General features: G+C 36.0%; 1 protein-coding gene across 1 annotated transcript in view; it reads right to left on the bottom strand.

Annotated features, from left to right (window-relative positions):
- Positions 1–303: 303 nt before the first annotated feature.
- Positions 304–13,964, bottom strand: part of SBF2 (SET binding factor 2) — a 230,828-nt gene continuing 217,167 nt past the window's right edge. Inside the window, exons 35-42 of the mRNA XM_058806404.1 lie at positions 12,521–12,647; positions 11,573–11,700; positions 10,833–11,066; positions 6,545–6,649; positions 5,269–5,462; positions 4,691–4,778; positions 3,120–3,251; positions 304–2,849 (exon numbers count right to left, since the gene is read on the bottom strand). Coding sequence (XP_058662387.1) covers positions 2,751–2,849; positions 3,120–3,251; positions 4,691–4,778; positions 5,269–5,462; positions 6,545–6,649; positions 10,833–11,066; positions 11,573–11,700; positions 12,521–12,647 — 1,107 coding nt within the window. The 3' untranslated portion in view covers positions 304–2,750. The remainder of the gene's footprint in view (positions 2,850–3,119; positions 3,252–4,690; positions 4,779–5,268; positions 5,463–6,544; positions 6,650–10,832; positions 11,067–11,572; positions 11,701–12,520; positions 12,648–13,964) is intronic.

Below are 13,964 nucleotides of genomic sequence, written 5' to 3'. Positions count from 1 at the left end.
AAATGTTCCAATATGAAGTTGAATCCCTTTGTACACAGCATTTTTTCCAAACAAATTCTCAGTTCCTAACTCTGCTGCTGCTACAACTCAAGCACAGTGGCAAACCCTGTAACTTAAGCTATGCTGACTCGTCCACGTTTTTTCCAAGTTGGAATCTTCATTTTGCAGAGGAGAGAGCTCCAGGGTGACACTGCAAACTCTGTGTCCTCACACCGAGAGCCTTTTCCTACCATTCCCTTGCACATTCCCTACACAGACACCACAAACACCACATCTCTCATTACAGCTTTTATTTGGGTATTTTTAAGTTAAGTTGCTCAAGTCCATTTTCCATCAATACAGACACTAAAAACTGAGATCAACATTTAAGGCAACATTAGCATCCATGCCAAGCTCAATCTGCAAACCAGGTCCTCTAAGCACCACAGCGCCCAGAACTGCCACGGGTCCCCACTCTGTCACACGTTCCCTTTCCCTTTGGACTCTGCTGTCCCACACCACTCAGGAATTCCTTTTACATGCACAGTCTCAAGTCAGACCTTGCCATTTTCTTTTTTTTTTTTATAGTTTCTTGTTTAAGAACTAGATCATTTTTGCATAAGGTGATATGAGTGAGATACGTCTCAGGGTGAAATTATGCAGTTGACTCATGTTGGTGATACCATACAGAATCTTTTTCTTTAAAAAATATATTTAACATCAGTATTCAATGACTTCAATATGAACATTATGTGTATTTAGCCTTTTGGTGAAGGCTACACATTGAGACTTGTTAGAATGGTAATTTTGCTTTAAATTCTGATTTCTTTCGCGTTACTGCTGACAAGTGTTTGAGTTAGGGATGCCCAAGTGCAACTTTTAGGTCAGAATATTTACAAGTATACAAAAGACCATGTAGCTTTGAATACACCCACTATTCTTAATACAGAGTAAATAAGGATTTGTCTTGTGCCCTTGTGGAATATTTCAACAGGTGGGTCTTGCTTTTTTTTCTCTTTTACAGTATAAGGAAAGTTTTTACTTTTCCTTAAGGAGTGTATTTATTACAAGATGGTTAGCATACATATATCACATAACATACAAGCGTTAAAATTGACCAGTTACAAAATAAGCAGTGGTATGTATATCTTCATATAACCTAAGAACAGGATCAGTATTTTACAAAGTACATATAAAAGTACTTCATATACAAAGAAAAATACAAATGTGCAAACACCATTGTCACAGGTGGAAATTGGTCAATTGAAAAATGCTAGAAAAATCCTTCATATTTTTGTTTTGAAATTGCAATTGCATTAAAAACAGCTGCATTTCCTATTGTGTGTGGTGAGAAATTTATGTTCCTTTCTGACAAAATACATTAGTTATAAAAAAACCCACAAAGTTTAATAACTGAAAAATCTTGTAAGTATAGTCAGTTTGGTTAGGCTGACATTAAATTACAAGCAGAACGTCTGGAAAAATGAGAAAATAGTGAATCATATTTACAGACCTTTTGTAATATTAGTGCGCTATTTAACATATTAACATTTCAAAGTAAAAACAATGGCTTAATTACCTACATATTCTACTCAAGTCCTCATTGTTTGTAGACTGTAAAATTTCAACTAATTTGGGGCTATTAAAAATGTTTCACCAGGATTTTAAGCAGAACAAACAAAAGTTCATCAAAAGTAAAAATCTATAAACAGTCTTCCAATTAATGTGCAAAAAAATGTTTAAAAAGTATCAAATCACGACACCTCAAACTTCATTATGTACATATCTAATATCTGTAAATGCTGTTAACTAGCTAGTTTTGTTCTGCTACAAATAACTTACCTCTGTCCTGCAAAATGTCTGCATTGTAAAGATTTCAGTGCAAGTGCTTGCTTCATTGTTTAGTGCATTATCATGTTTGTTATTTTTTATTTTACAGTGAGCAGAACAGCATATAAATTAACACATACAACTCACACACAAGAGATCCTTCATCTACTGAATTCCTAGTTTGTTGTTTTCCATTGCTCCAGGGTAGTGTCAGCCAGTTTTCTTTTGTTTATCCCATGGGAATTGCAAACAGAATTGAAAATAAAAGTGCTATCTATGGTCTTCAGGTAATCCCTAGATTCTGAAATTCCATAACAACATTGCAGAAGCACTCAGCAGAGCACAAGACAGAGAATGACCTGCACACTGAGAAGACACTTGAAAGTCTGGCATTTCACTTTTTTGGTCTTTAAAAATATCGACTGTCTATAAACATTGGCAACCTGGTGTGTATGTCACTGGACTCACAGCTTCATTTATTTATCTGTTTTTAGGAATTGTAGACATGTTCCCTCTTATTCATGACTAGCTTGGAAATAAGAACATTCTGCTTAAAAATCTAAATAAAGTGGAAATACACTTCTGGTTGAAGGGAAAATTTCTAAACTTTCCTTTGGACATATTTCCTAACAGAATAGCTCTGAAATCAGAAAACCGGGATCAGATGCTAGTGCAAATACAGCCCACTTTTCTAGCTAGGAATTGTACTGAAGAAAGATGAAATTCAGGATAAATGGATTATTATTTTTTCAAGTCCTCCCAGCAGAAAAAAAATAGCAGTTACAGTGGTTATAATTATTAAACAGAAAAGAACTTATTATGAACTTTAATGGCTGAAATGTAAGGAAGGCTGGTTGTGTGTCAGTAACATTCCAGAACTCAGTTTCTTCCAGGATGAGGTGCTTTAAACGGGACTTTATCATGGAACATTTTTCTCCTTTCTATGCATCTGAAATGCAGCTCTGGATCCTGTCCATCCATTGCTGAGCACTCTGTGCATCTTGGGCACAAAAATTATACACACGTTTATTTGTCTTCAGCTGCAAGGAAAAACAAGGACACAAAGAGGTCATCACATGGAAAAGAAAACCTGCAGACTTCAAACTGCAATACTCAATTGGGTCTGAATGTAACATTTTTGAACTGTTGCTGTTGAGAGTGATGCCAGGTACATTACATTTTTTTGTCTTGAGACGGCGCAACAGCTCTTTCCTAGCTCACACCTTCCAGCAGGACTGGAACCAGGAGCTTAAACACACGACAGGAAGGAAGTTTCACATAAAGATCAAATAAAGACCAGATATACTTACATCAAAAAAGGCCTTTTCACTGGCATGTTTTGGAGCTCCAATAGTTGGAGAAGCAGGAATCACAGTTTCCACTTCTGCAAGGTCTATGTGTCCCTTGCAGCTCGTATCCTCACCAGAGTCGTAGTATCGCAGCTGGAACGCGATAGAAAAGAAAACCCAGATGTGCTTTTAGATGGACCTTTCAGATCAATTCCCTTCTCCTGGATACAGCCTGGGGGCATTGACTGCTAAGGGTGGGAGGCACAAAGATGACTAGGAGCTGAGGAGGTGGGGGAAGAGTATTTTGTCCCCAGAGCTCCAGAGCAGAGAAGCAAATAGTCATGGATTGCTCTGGGCAGAGGGCACGGGAGGCAGGAAAGCAAAACCATTTCTTCACTGGTCATTACATAAAACCAACACGAAAGCTTTACTTCACTGAGGCATTGATAGAACAATTATCCTCTCTATTTCAAGAATTCAAAGTGATCAGCAGAAATTTAAGTGTAATTTTAGGTAATTATAAACCACACAGAAAGCTCACATTTTCCTATAGTGCACATAGAGGTTGAACAAAGTCTGTGCCTTTTTTTTTTGTCCTTGCAAAGATACTTTGATATGGATATTAATCACTCTGTAAAGTGAGTTCCAACATGCAAACAAGTTCCAAAAAAGTCCCCATAACAAAACCCAACGAATTTCCATAAGCCAATGCAAAATAGCAACAGAAACTTTCACAGCAAATGTCAAACAACAGAATTCCAGCTAGGATTGACCTGTATTACTCCTACATCTATCATACTCAGAAGGCTATTTGATTATACAAAAAATGTAAAAGTTTATTTTTCTCCTGCAAAATGAAACTTTTCTCCTATATAGAAGATATATAGGATATATTAGGAAGAATAATTATAAACAGCACATTTGTTGGTATTTACCACACTGATCTCAAAGTACTCAGTTAGCATTTCAAGAGATGCCTGTCTTTATCTATATTACATATTTTAAAGTGTATGGACTACAATAAATTAATTTTTTTAAACAAAAGCATACATGAGTCTGAGAAGTTATAACCCCCACGTTGTGGAATATTTGGCTCACAATATTTTACTGCCTGATGACCCAACATTATTTGAAGTAACAAGACCATAAATTTCTACTGCAGAATTCTGGCATATATTGTAAATTGGATAAAAAGTTTAGACCAACAGATGTCTATTTTTGGTCCTCCTTTTTGTACAATGATTAGGTAGACACTTAGGAATAATTTTGCTACTAACTACAGGACTCTGACTAATCTAAAATACTCCTATACATTTTTAAAATACAATCATATATTTCAATAAAAGATTCCTATATGTTTCTTTCTAAAAAAAAAAAAGGCAAAATACTAAAACTCCTCCATCCACACAAAATTCTGTATGAGCTACAAGATACACAAGACAAACATTGATAGGTCATGAATGATGTAGCACACATCACATCTGAAAATCATCATTACTAATATTCTTTGTAAGACCAATATATACAAACCCAGGCAATAAAAAAAGAGCAACATAATAATAAAAGAAATCCATTATCTAAAAGAATTTTACCTGGTGTTTTGTCACATCCAGCACAAACCAGCGAGGTTTCCAACCTTTTAGCAAAGCTCCTCTTTTGTACAGCGTACCTTCAAAAGATCTGAGAGGGACAGAAAACACAGTGGCATTGATCCCATAACATGGATACTGCTGAGAAATAAAAGCCCCAAAATGATACATATTAAACACTTATTACATACATATCAAACACTTATTTTCCTGCAGGAAAACCAGCAAGATTTAAACCAATATTTTAGCTGTTGGTAACTGTGATATGCAGATAAAACACCCTTTTAGTACTTTGGGTGCATTAAATGTACAACTACAATTTGCTTGTGCATCCAATGAAAGGGAAGGGTGAATGATGCTGGTAGGAGATAGAGGCCCACCCATTGAGACAAGTAAAAGTAATCAAATCCAAAAAGAAGGAATAAGGTAGCCACAGAATATTCTGGGCACATGAAAGTTTAATTGCTTCCTAAGGCAGAGACTTTTACCAATGTAATAAAATATGACTAACTACTGTCTGATTATTCAGCGATATTCTATGTGATTATTATTGCTAACTACTGTCTGATTATTCAGTTTACCTATTTTCATCAGTCTTTGATGTGAAATGATTGTACAGCGTGGTTGCTCTTCTGTCTACTCCATTGGAGGGAGAGATGCTTGAGCTCTGCTCCTCACCCAGCCCACTGTCAGGTATTTCCAACAAAGACCTCTTCTGATAGGAATGCAGATTGGGTGACATCATCCCTGAGGAGCCAGAAGGATGTCTCCGGAGCTGAAAAGAAGGGAAATAAAGGAAAAAAGGTGATGCAATGTGTCTCTAATTGTGAGAGGGTCTCAGTGCTGTATTCATAATAAATACATGCTACAACATGTAAGGTGGGAACTATTGTCAGGCCAAAAAAAATCTTACTATTACAAGTCAGTGCTGCCTCAGAGAAGAAGCCACAGGGATGGCAATGCCCTTGCATTTCTTAGGCAGAAGGGTTCACAAGGTGGGAGAAATCAGTATTTCAGAAAAGTGACATATTCATATATTCCAGTGACATAATACTGAACAGTGTTTGCCTTGCTCTCTCAGAAGTATCTAAAACTGAACAGACATTTGGGTACAATCCATTTCCCTGATTTCAAAGGGAAGGAAGGGGGAAATGAAAAACTACGGCTTCCAATATCTACTTTATAGATCCACATAATTTTAGTAGAATCTCAATAGCCTGGAACAAGAGGGACCCTGTATTTGGGTCTATTCTAAATGACAACACTCTACAGATACAGTCTTGAACTGGTAACTCAGTGTGCAGAATTCAGAGGCCAAGCTCCCAAAAACAGCATCTAGCATTATTCCTGGTGCACACAGAGACCAAAGAGGAAGCCTTTGATTTAGAAAGTATCTATACTGTCAGCTCCTCTTGTTATCACAGTCAGGAATTGGAAACACAAACATGAATATTTCTTATCTCTACTTAAAAATTATAAATCCATTCAGCCATGGAAATGTCTTTACTCATCTCTGAGAATCTGTGATATCCTTTTGGCTACTTTCAGAAATTGAGCTTTTTTAGCACTTCAAGAATCTTTCAAATGTATAAAATCATACATTTCTGCATTAGTCAAATGCTCATTTTATCTGTATGCCTTAAACTACTTTGGAAAATCAACTAGATAAACAGCACAAGTAAAAATACATTTTTCAACATGAAGAAATCAAAAGCCAATATCATGGGTTAGAACAACATATTCAGTTTTTCAAAAACAGTATTTCACTCCAAGAAATACAGTGATTTTGTCAGTGCCTCAGGTAGCCTATATAGCAGGAATGGAATTATTCCATTGGACAAGCTCTTTTGTACTTACATTGTCTTGTCTGCTGTCATCCTTGAGATTCATTTTGACCCTTTCCCACAAAAGCTGCCACCTCTCTGGGCTCTGATTTAATTTACTTTCCAACCTCTCGATTTCCTGAAATGAGTAACAAGGGTTTCCTTAAGAATAAACTTTCTAACTGATCACTCCCTGGCAATCATTTTTATACAGCCATTCTCTAGTCAGTGTTTTCACCCAGTGAAGTTCCAACCCCTCTGTCACACGAGCTATGAACTGAGAGCCATCAGAATCAGGACTCAAAGGCACCCCAGGACAGCACCAGCCACATTTTGTTCCTCCTGCATGTCCCAGGTTGAAGGAGCCACCAGGCTTTCAATTCTCCCCCATTTCCCCTGAACACACAAAATTCAACACCCACAACAGAAAATTCTGCCATAACAGAAACACAACACTGATAAGGACAGGCTGTATTTTATGAAAATATTTACAAAGAACAAATTCTGTGCTGCGACACCAACACTGGACACTGCCAATATTAACATTTACCCTGGTTTATAAAATGTGATACAAAGCTGTAATAAAAGAAGGAAATGAAACAGAAAGATTTATTCAATCTGGATGCCAAACTGTAACAACATGTTCTTGTTGTGGAACTTGGGAATATGACCTATGTTGATAACCTCCAGTTAGGGTTATTTCCTGTTAATAAGACAGTGCAAAGTTAAGTAAGAAGAGGCAATTTTATGAGTTTATGTTTACTTGTGGACACTCATTAATACATTTGTCAAGACTTTGAAGGGTGGTCCATATTCCTTGCAATGCTTCTTTTCTTCATTTTTACTTTCAACAGCTATATTGAATCTTCTTATTAATTAATAAAATTAAAACCTCTATTTTGCAAATTCAATTAAGAATTGATAAAGAATTGATGGGATAAAAAACTGCCACGGGACATAGGCTTCTCATGCTATATAGAAGCTAACTAAGCACCTAAGACATTTATTTTAGAAGTAGAGAAAGTCTCTACTTACTTCTACCATACTTAATAATTAAAGTAGATTTCATAATATTGTCCAATTCCTATTGATCTTTTGATTGAATTTTTTTTCAGGAAATTGCTATTAATTGAAAGACAGAAAATTATTATACTTTTAAAGTAAGAAAACATTTTGATAAGGAAATGAACTTCTGAACTAAATTTTGAACTCTTAGGTGAAAATAAAAAGCCAGCATTTGACAATGTAACAGGAACAAAATATTTCTACAAACTTTTCCTTGCTGAAGATAAATTAGGAAACTCCAAAGAGAAACTAAATATAAGAAATGTAGCTTAACAGCAAGAATCAAACAAGAAGATTTAAATACTGAAGGTAGCTGAAAGTCACATATGCTTCTCCTTCTGCTAAGAAATAAAACCAGAATACTTTTGTTTGGAGTATCTTCAGGTAGATAAAAAATAAGGAATGATGAACACAAGCCAGACTAAAGGCTTCTCTAGATGACTTGTTTGTCTTTGAAAGTGCTGAATGGAAAACACTTCTGGGGGCATAAAACTGAATCAATTTACCAGACACTTTTTAAAATAAAATCCTTTCCAAATTTCTGCAAAAGGATACAAAGTCTTTATTGCCCTAAGTTAGGCAGTTTAATCTGATCATTCTCTTTCTGCCCTAGTCTTGACTTCTGAGTACAAGTCCTTCTCTGCAGAATCTGGAAGTAACTGAAACTTGTTACTTAGCAACTGGGTCACATTCCTTCTTTTTTGGCTCCATGGTGAGTAGTGCTTCCAGAACTTAAAATGAAAAACTTTCACGAAAAACTTTCAACAATCTCCTGTATATAACTTGAAAAGTTAGGACTAAATTCTCCTTTAATAGACCCCATGTAAAAAAACATACATGGCAATAAATCACTAAGATTTACTCTTGCCTCTCCAGTTTTAAATTTTATGGAAAGCAGCAGATTTTTTTTTTTTTGCTTTCCATGCGTGGAATGGATTCTGAGTAGATGCATTTCCTTGAAAGAAAAAAAAAATCTTTAAATTGATCTCTCTGGTTGATCTGCTGTTATCCAGGCTTACAGGAGCAGAAATAAATACACATACATAAAGAAAGGATAAAGAAAGATATATAAAGAATATCCGTTTCCTACAATTAAAAACCAGCAATTAGCATTACTGTGCCTTCCAGAAGATCTGCTAAATAACCTGCTTTGGAATATCTGAATGGTAGAGACACGAGTTAGATCTGCAGCAGCTCCAGAACTCTGGAGGCTGATCTCCTCTTTTGCACCCACAATATGTCTGTGAATGCACACAGGTTCATTTCTCACAATTCTTACAAATACCAGGATCCACTCTTAAAAGAAGAGCATCACATTCTACCCTGAAAATTCTGAATTAAGGCACTCAATAACTTCTCCGTTTCAGCTTTACATCCTGAAGTGCACTATCTAGTTTTCAATTGAAAAATATCTTTAGAACAAACAAATTTGGGCTTATCATTATAAACTAAGCAAGACTCAATCTTCCCCAGTAATTTACGATGCTAAATATGGTCTCAATTGAAACATTTTTTGGATACCAACACATTCTCAGTGGATTTATGATTAAAGGAGGTCTTTCTCCTATATCAGCAATAGCCCTAAATTAACAACTTGTTTTAAAAGAACGTTCACTTTGCTTTTTAAACTTAGAAGAATATTTTTGTAACCTTTATACAACCTCTCCAAAGTCTTCCAAATGTTCTTTCCATTGCTATCTTTTATTACTATAATCTAATTCACAAATAACATTCAAACTCTATAAAAGCTGACCCACATTTCTTTAGCCTATAATGTGGCTAATTTCCCTGTTACATGGCACTTTCTCACAGTTGTGGACATGGACAGTCTGGCACCTACCCCGGGAAGAAATTCAGGAGAACATTGTTGTGTTCCTGATGTGCTCCTGGCCTCTGGTTACCTGATACAAACCTCCCTGTGCTTTGCTGAACAATCCCCACAATGTTCCCTGCTCAGAGGCTGCTCTTCCCTTGCCTCTGGCAAGTTGGAAGCTCTGAGCAGTTCTGACTCTCTTATTTTGAGTCAAGGTGGGGGGTTTTACATGAGATTCTCTCTATTTATTTTTTTTAACTGAGCATCATTCCTGCGTTCGATCAATCAGGATTGAAAGGAGCAGCCCAAAGGAATTTGAGGAATGTGCCAGAATAAAGCCAGAATAAAGCTAACTCTCTATCAAAATCTTCAAGGACTCACATCCATTCAGAAGCTTTAAGACTTGCTAAAAATCATCTTTGAATCAGGAGAACTGGGGGCCTAGAGCACATCCTGATTTTCCAAGCATTGCAATAGTGGGCTCCATAATCCCAGACTGAATTTAAGGTAAAGTTTGCAAAGAGTTTTCAAAATAAAACACTGCACACAGGGATATGTATCTGGACATGCAATTGGCTCAAAACAATGGAAGTGAAGAGTGGCCTTGTCATTTTCCTGCACTATCAATTATGATGATAACCAAATGTTAGGCTGTTAATTAATTGTAACCAACAAGCATCTTCATCTTTAAGAGAAGACATGTTAAATCACTCTAAATAACTACTACTAACAATGATGATAATGGGATCATTTTTCATCTTCTAATGAGGACAGAAACTAAGCAGCCTAAGTGAGCCCAAAGAAGAAAAAGCCAAATTCAAGCATCTATTTCAAGTACCAAAATATTTTGAAGAAATCTAAATTTATCAGTTTGCTTTTAGTAAACATGAATAAACTAAAAGCAATCACAGCAAGATTTTTTGTGAAATGTGGGCCAAGATGTTCAGTTTATGTTTGTGTATCTGCTTCCCAGTTGTTACAATCAACAAGTGTCAGATTCTATTTTCTGATCTGTCCAAGAAACTGGGTCGTTATTTTACCACACACCTACTTCAAAATGAGGAGAAAGAAGTCAAGAAAGCAAGATTCACCATTTACCCAAATGAAAATAGCTGCTCCTGCATTTGCTATGAAAGGTAACCTACAATTTTATTTATTCTTTAAAACAGACAATGAAGAAATGAATCCATGAGTAGTTGTTGACTACAACTAAAGCATGCTCCCACGGAAGTGTGCATCCAGAACAACATCAGCTTTGCAGGAAGTCTGATTGATTCCCAGAATCTCCACCACATCTCTAGATCAGTCTTATTAAAACCTGTTTTGACATCTATCATGATCCTTTATGAACAGTACACCTGTAAAGCAATAACTTCAGTAAAAAGTAAATATGAATTTCATGAGCATAAGAGAAGTCACTGTTCTGTGCAACCCAAGTACTCACATTTAAAAGGCTGGTGATGGCATCAGGCTGTATTTTTTTTACATCATCATAACATGGCCACACTATTTTCCTCTTAGTCTGAGAGGCTGAACCGTCTGCTTGGTCATTTTCTTCTGAAACACTGCATTTTGCAGGTACCATGGTCCAATCATAGGAAGGACCTGTAGCCAAAATCTCTTCTACGTAATAATCCCACTTTTTGAGGCTGGACATATTTACATTTGGCTTCAGTGCCTATTTGAAACAAAGTGTTAGAATAATGGCATGTAGGAAGCCTTTGAATTTAAGATTTACAAAACAATACCTGCATTTACCAGATTATTCTAAATTGAGTTCTACAATGTTGAGTGTACTGTGAATTTTCTAGAATTATTCAAGACACAGCCCAGTCCAGGGCACAGACATTGTCATATAAGACAGAGATGTAGATAATGTGAAATGTATCCCATTAGGACTCTAAACTCAGTTCCCCTTTAAAGACAATTTTAATAATAATTCATACAATTTAATTAAATCAAACAGGGAACCTAATTTAGCTTACCAGGATGCATGAATACCTGTTCCAGAATTTGGCCCTTTAAATTACATTTCCATGCCTTTCAGATACTGCTCCAGTCAATCAGGTAAGGTTAATTTTGTCCACCAAATACATAACTCAGCTCAGATCAATTAAGATACCAAAAAGTACTCAAGGAATCTCTCAGAATAACAAACCACCTGTATTTTAGCAAAAATCATACCTCAACTTCAGCAGGGGCATAGAGGTAATTGAAGAAAACAGGACTCCTTTTGTGCATCTTTTCAATACATTCCCAAATACAAATTCCTTTCTTGGCATGTTTATCTCCTTTATCTTCAAACAATGTCCCTGGAGAAAAGAAGAGCAGCAAAAAGATGGCTTTGGGATAATGCTCAACAAGTGCTAAAGCACAGACTAAAGGAATTTCACAGATTGAAGGTATAGCAAACTCTACTATCAAATGCCACTGCAAGAGGAAACAAATAAAGAAGATAAATAATAGATACTAACATTGTTTTGGAATAAAATGGTTGCTCAAGTCTAATCTGCTGCACAGCTACAATAGTGTTTAAGAAAGCATTACAATTGATCATAGGCCATGAGAAGCAGCCCTCAAAGCAGAAAAGTTTGGAGCATGTTTGAGTGGACAAGTCCCAAGAACAGCCTCAGCTGGGCTGCACATGACAGATGGAGTAAAACAGAAAATATAAAAGGAGAAACACTGAAGATAATGCACGAGGGAGAAGTGGGAGGAAATAGATGGAAAGGCTTTTCTTTCTTGAAACTTTGTGCACTCTCTGATGGACTCACAGAGCCTTTGTTTCTGTTAAAAGAAGGTATTTAGTAGGGAAAATGGAACTACCTGGAAAATTGCTAAAAACTAAGCAATTTATGTCAATTAGGCATGGCACTAATTGCTTGTACTTCCTCTTAGGGCCCTCAGAGGCACGGCTCAGGAATCACTGATGCAGGAAATGCTACATATTCTTCACCTCCATTTTCCTTTCTACACCTGAAATGTAATTTCATGACATGGAAATTCCTTATGTGGTCACCACACAGCTACTGGACCATCTTAACCCAGGCAGATATTTTGTAGACCAAATATTGAGGAGAAAAATATCAACAACCACACAAGCAGTATGCAAGACACAAAGATCACACATACCATGTTCTAGTCTCTCATAATCTGAATCCAGAAGAAATGTTTTAAATCGATTTGATATGTGATGAAAAGCCAGAAACTTCAGATAATATTGATTGAACTCAAACTCTGTCGGGTATTGGTTATGAATCTAAAAAATAAAATTAAGAAAAAAAAAAAGGAAAAAAGTGGATATTGAGGATAATACAAATAGATATGTAAGAAATAATAAAGTGAAATGACAGCAAAACAATTCCCCCATGAAGGCTGAAAACAAATTGCAAGTGTCACAAAAATCTTTCTAACATTTTGTCCTAGAATATTTTTTTGGCTAAATAAATTCATGTATTTTCTATGCTGCAAGAACATTTCAGAGCAGATAGAGTGTATAAGCAGTATCATACTCTGAACAATCCCCATGATTTTTCCAGGAAATCCAACTGGATAGAAATCTTCTATGATAATTCTTGAGTCACCACATAACTTCACAGATAAAGATGCTACTCCTGGATGTGGCTGGAATTCAACCTTTAACTGAAAGATTTCACACTGGATTTCTGTCTATTGCTGAGAACCCCACGAAGCAGACAAGTACAGAGACAATGCTGCAAATGAGAATCCACCTACCACTCCTGAAACAGCCAATTCCTCAAGTACTAACTAGTCTACACATATTTCTTCCTTTTCAAAATATGACCAAAAATACTAGAGTATGAAAAAAACCCACAATGAGGAGGTGTCCTGTCATTATTCTTTTAAAACAGTAAAAACCATGTCATTCCTTAAATTGTTACCCTCATTAGGCTGAGGATCTGTCTGATTCAGTGAATGACTCCAACATGAGTCAGGAGACTTTATTTAAGAAAACTATACAAGATTATCAGAGTACAGCACTGTGAAATTGCTGGTTCTTCACAGCAGTTCCTCTTTAACATTATCATAAAGAGCCTGATGTAGGATCTTAAGCACAAAGTTTAATATTCATGGCAAAAAATTTAGCATTAGTTACTGATATTTATACTTGATATCCATACAAAATGAAAGATTCTAAAAATCTTGATGAGATAGTGCTTGGAGAAATTTTGTGTGTTAATTTAAAATTTACTCTTCAAATAAGCTTATGACTCATGTTCTTTATTTTCAGAATAAACACAGCAATTCACTGAAAATTCCTAATTGCAGTGGAAATAAGTACAGCTTGCAATTGAAAAAGAAACTGCTGACTGAATTTCACATTTGAGGTAAGTCCCACTGTTCTTTGTCTAGCTCCACATCAAACCTGTAATATACCTTTAATTCTGCAATCTACCCCTGCCTTGTCTTCTGCATTCCCACCACTCCTTTTTCTGTTCCATATTTTCTCTCTAATCTCTTATCAGTTTCTCTCTCAACCTGTCAGTTACTCCATGAGGTTTTTTCAGTAATTATGGGAATTGTTACTAAGATTACTTGAAGCTCCATACATTTA

The sequence above is a fragment of the Ammospiza caudacuta genome, chromosome 6, assembly GCF_027887145.1.
Source record: "Ammospiza caudacuta isolate bAmmCau1 chromosome 6, bAmmCau1.pri, whole genome shotgun sequence".
NCBI lineage: Eukaryota > Metazoa > Chordata > Aves > Passeriformes > Passerellidae > Ammospiza > Ammospiza caudacuta.
The sequence above is the reverse complement of the archived record's forward strand: the minus strand, read 5'-3'. Positions and strand labels throughout refer to the sequence as shown.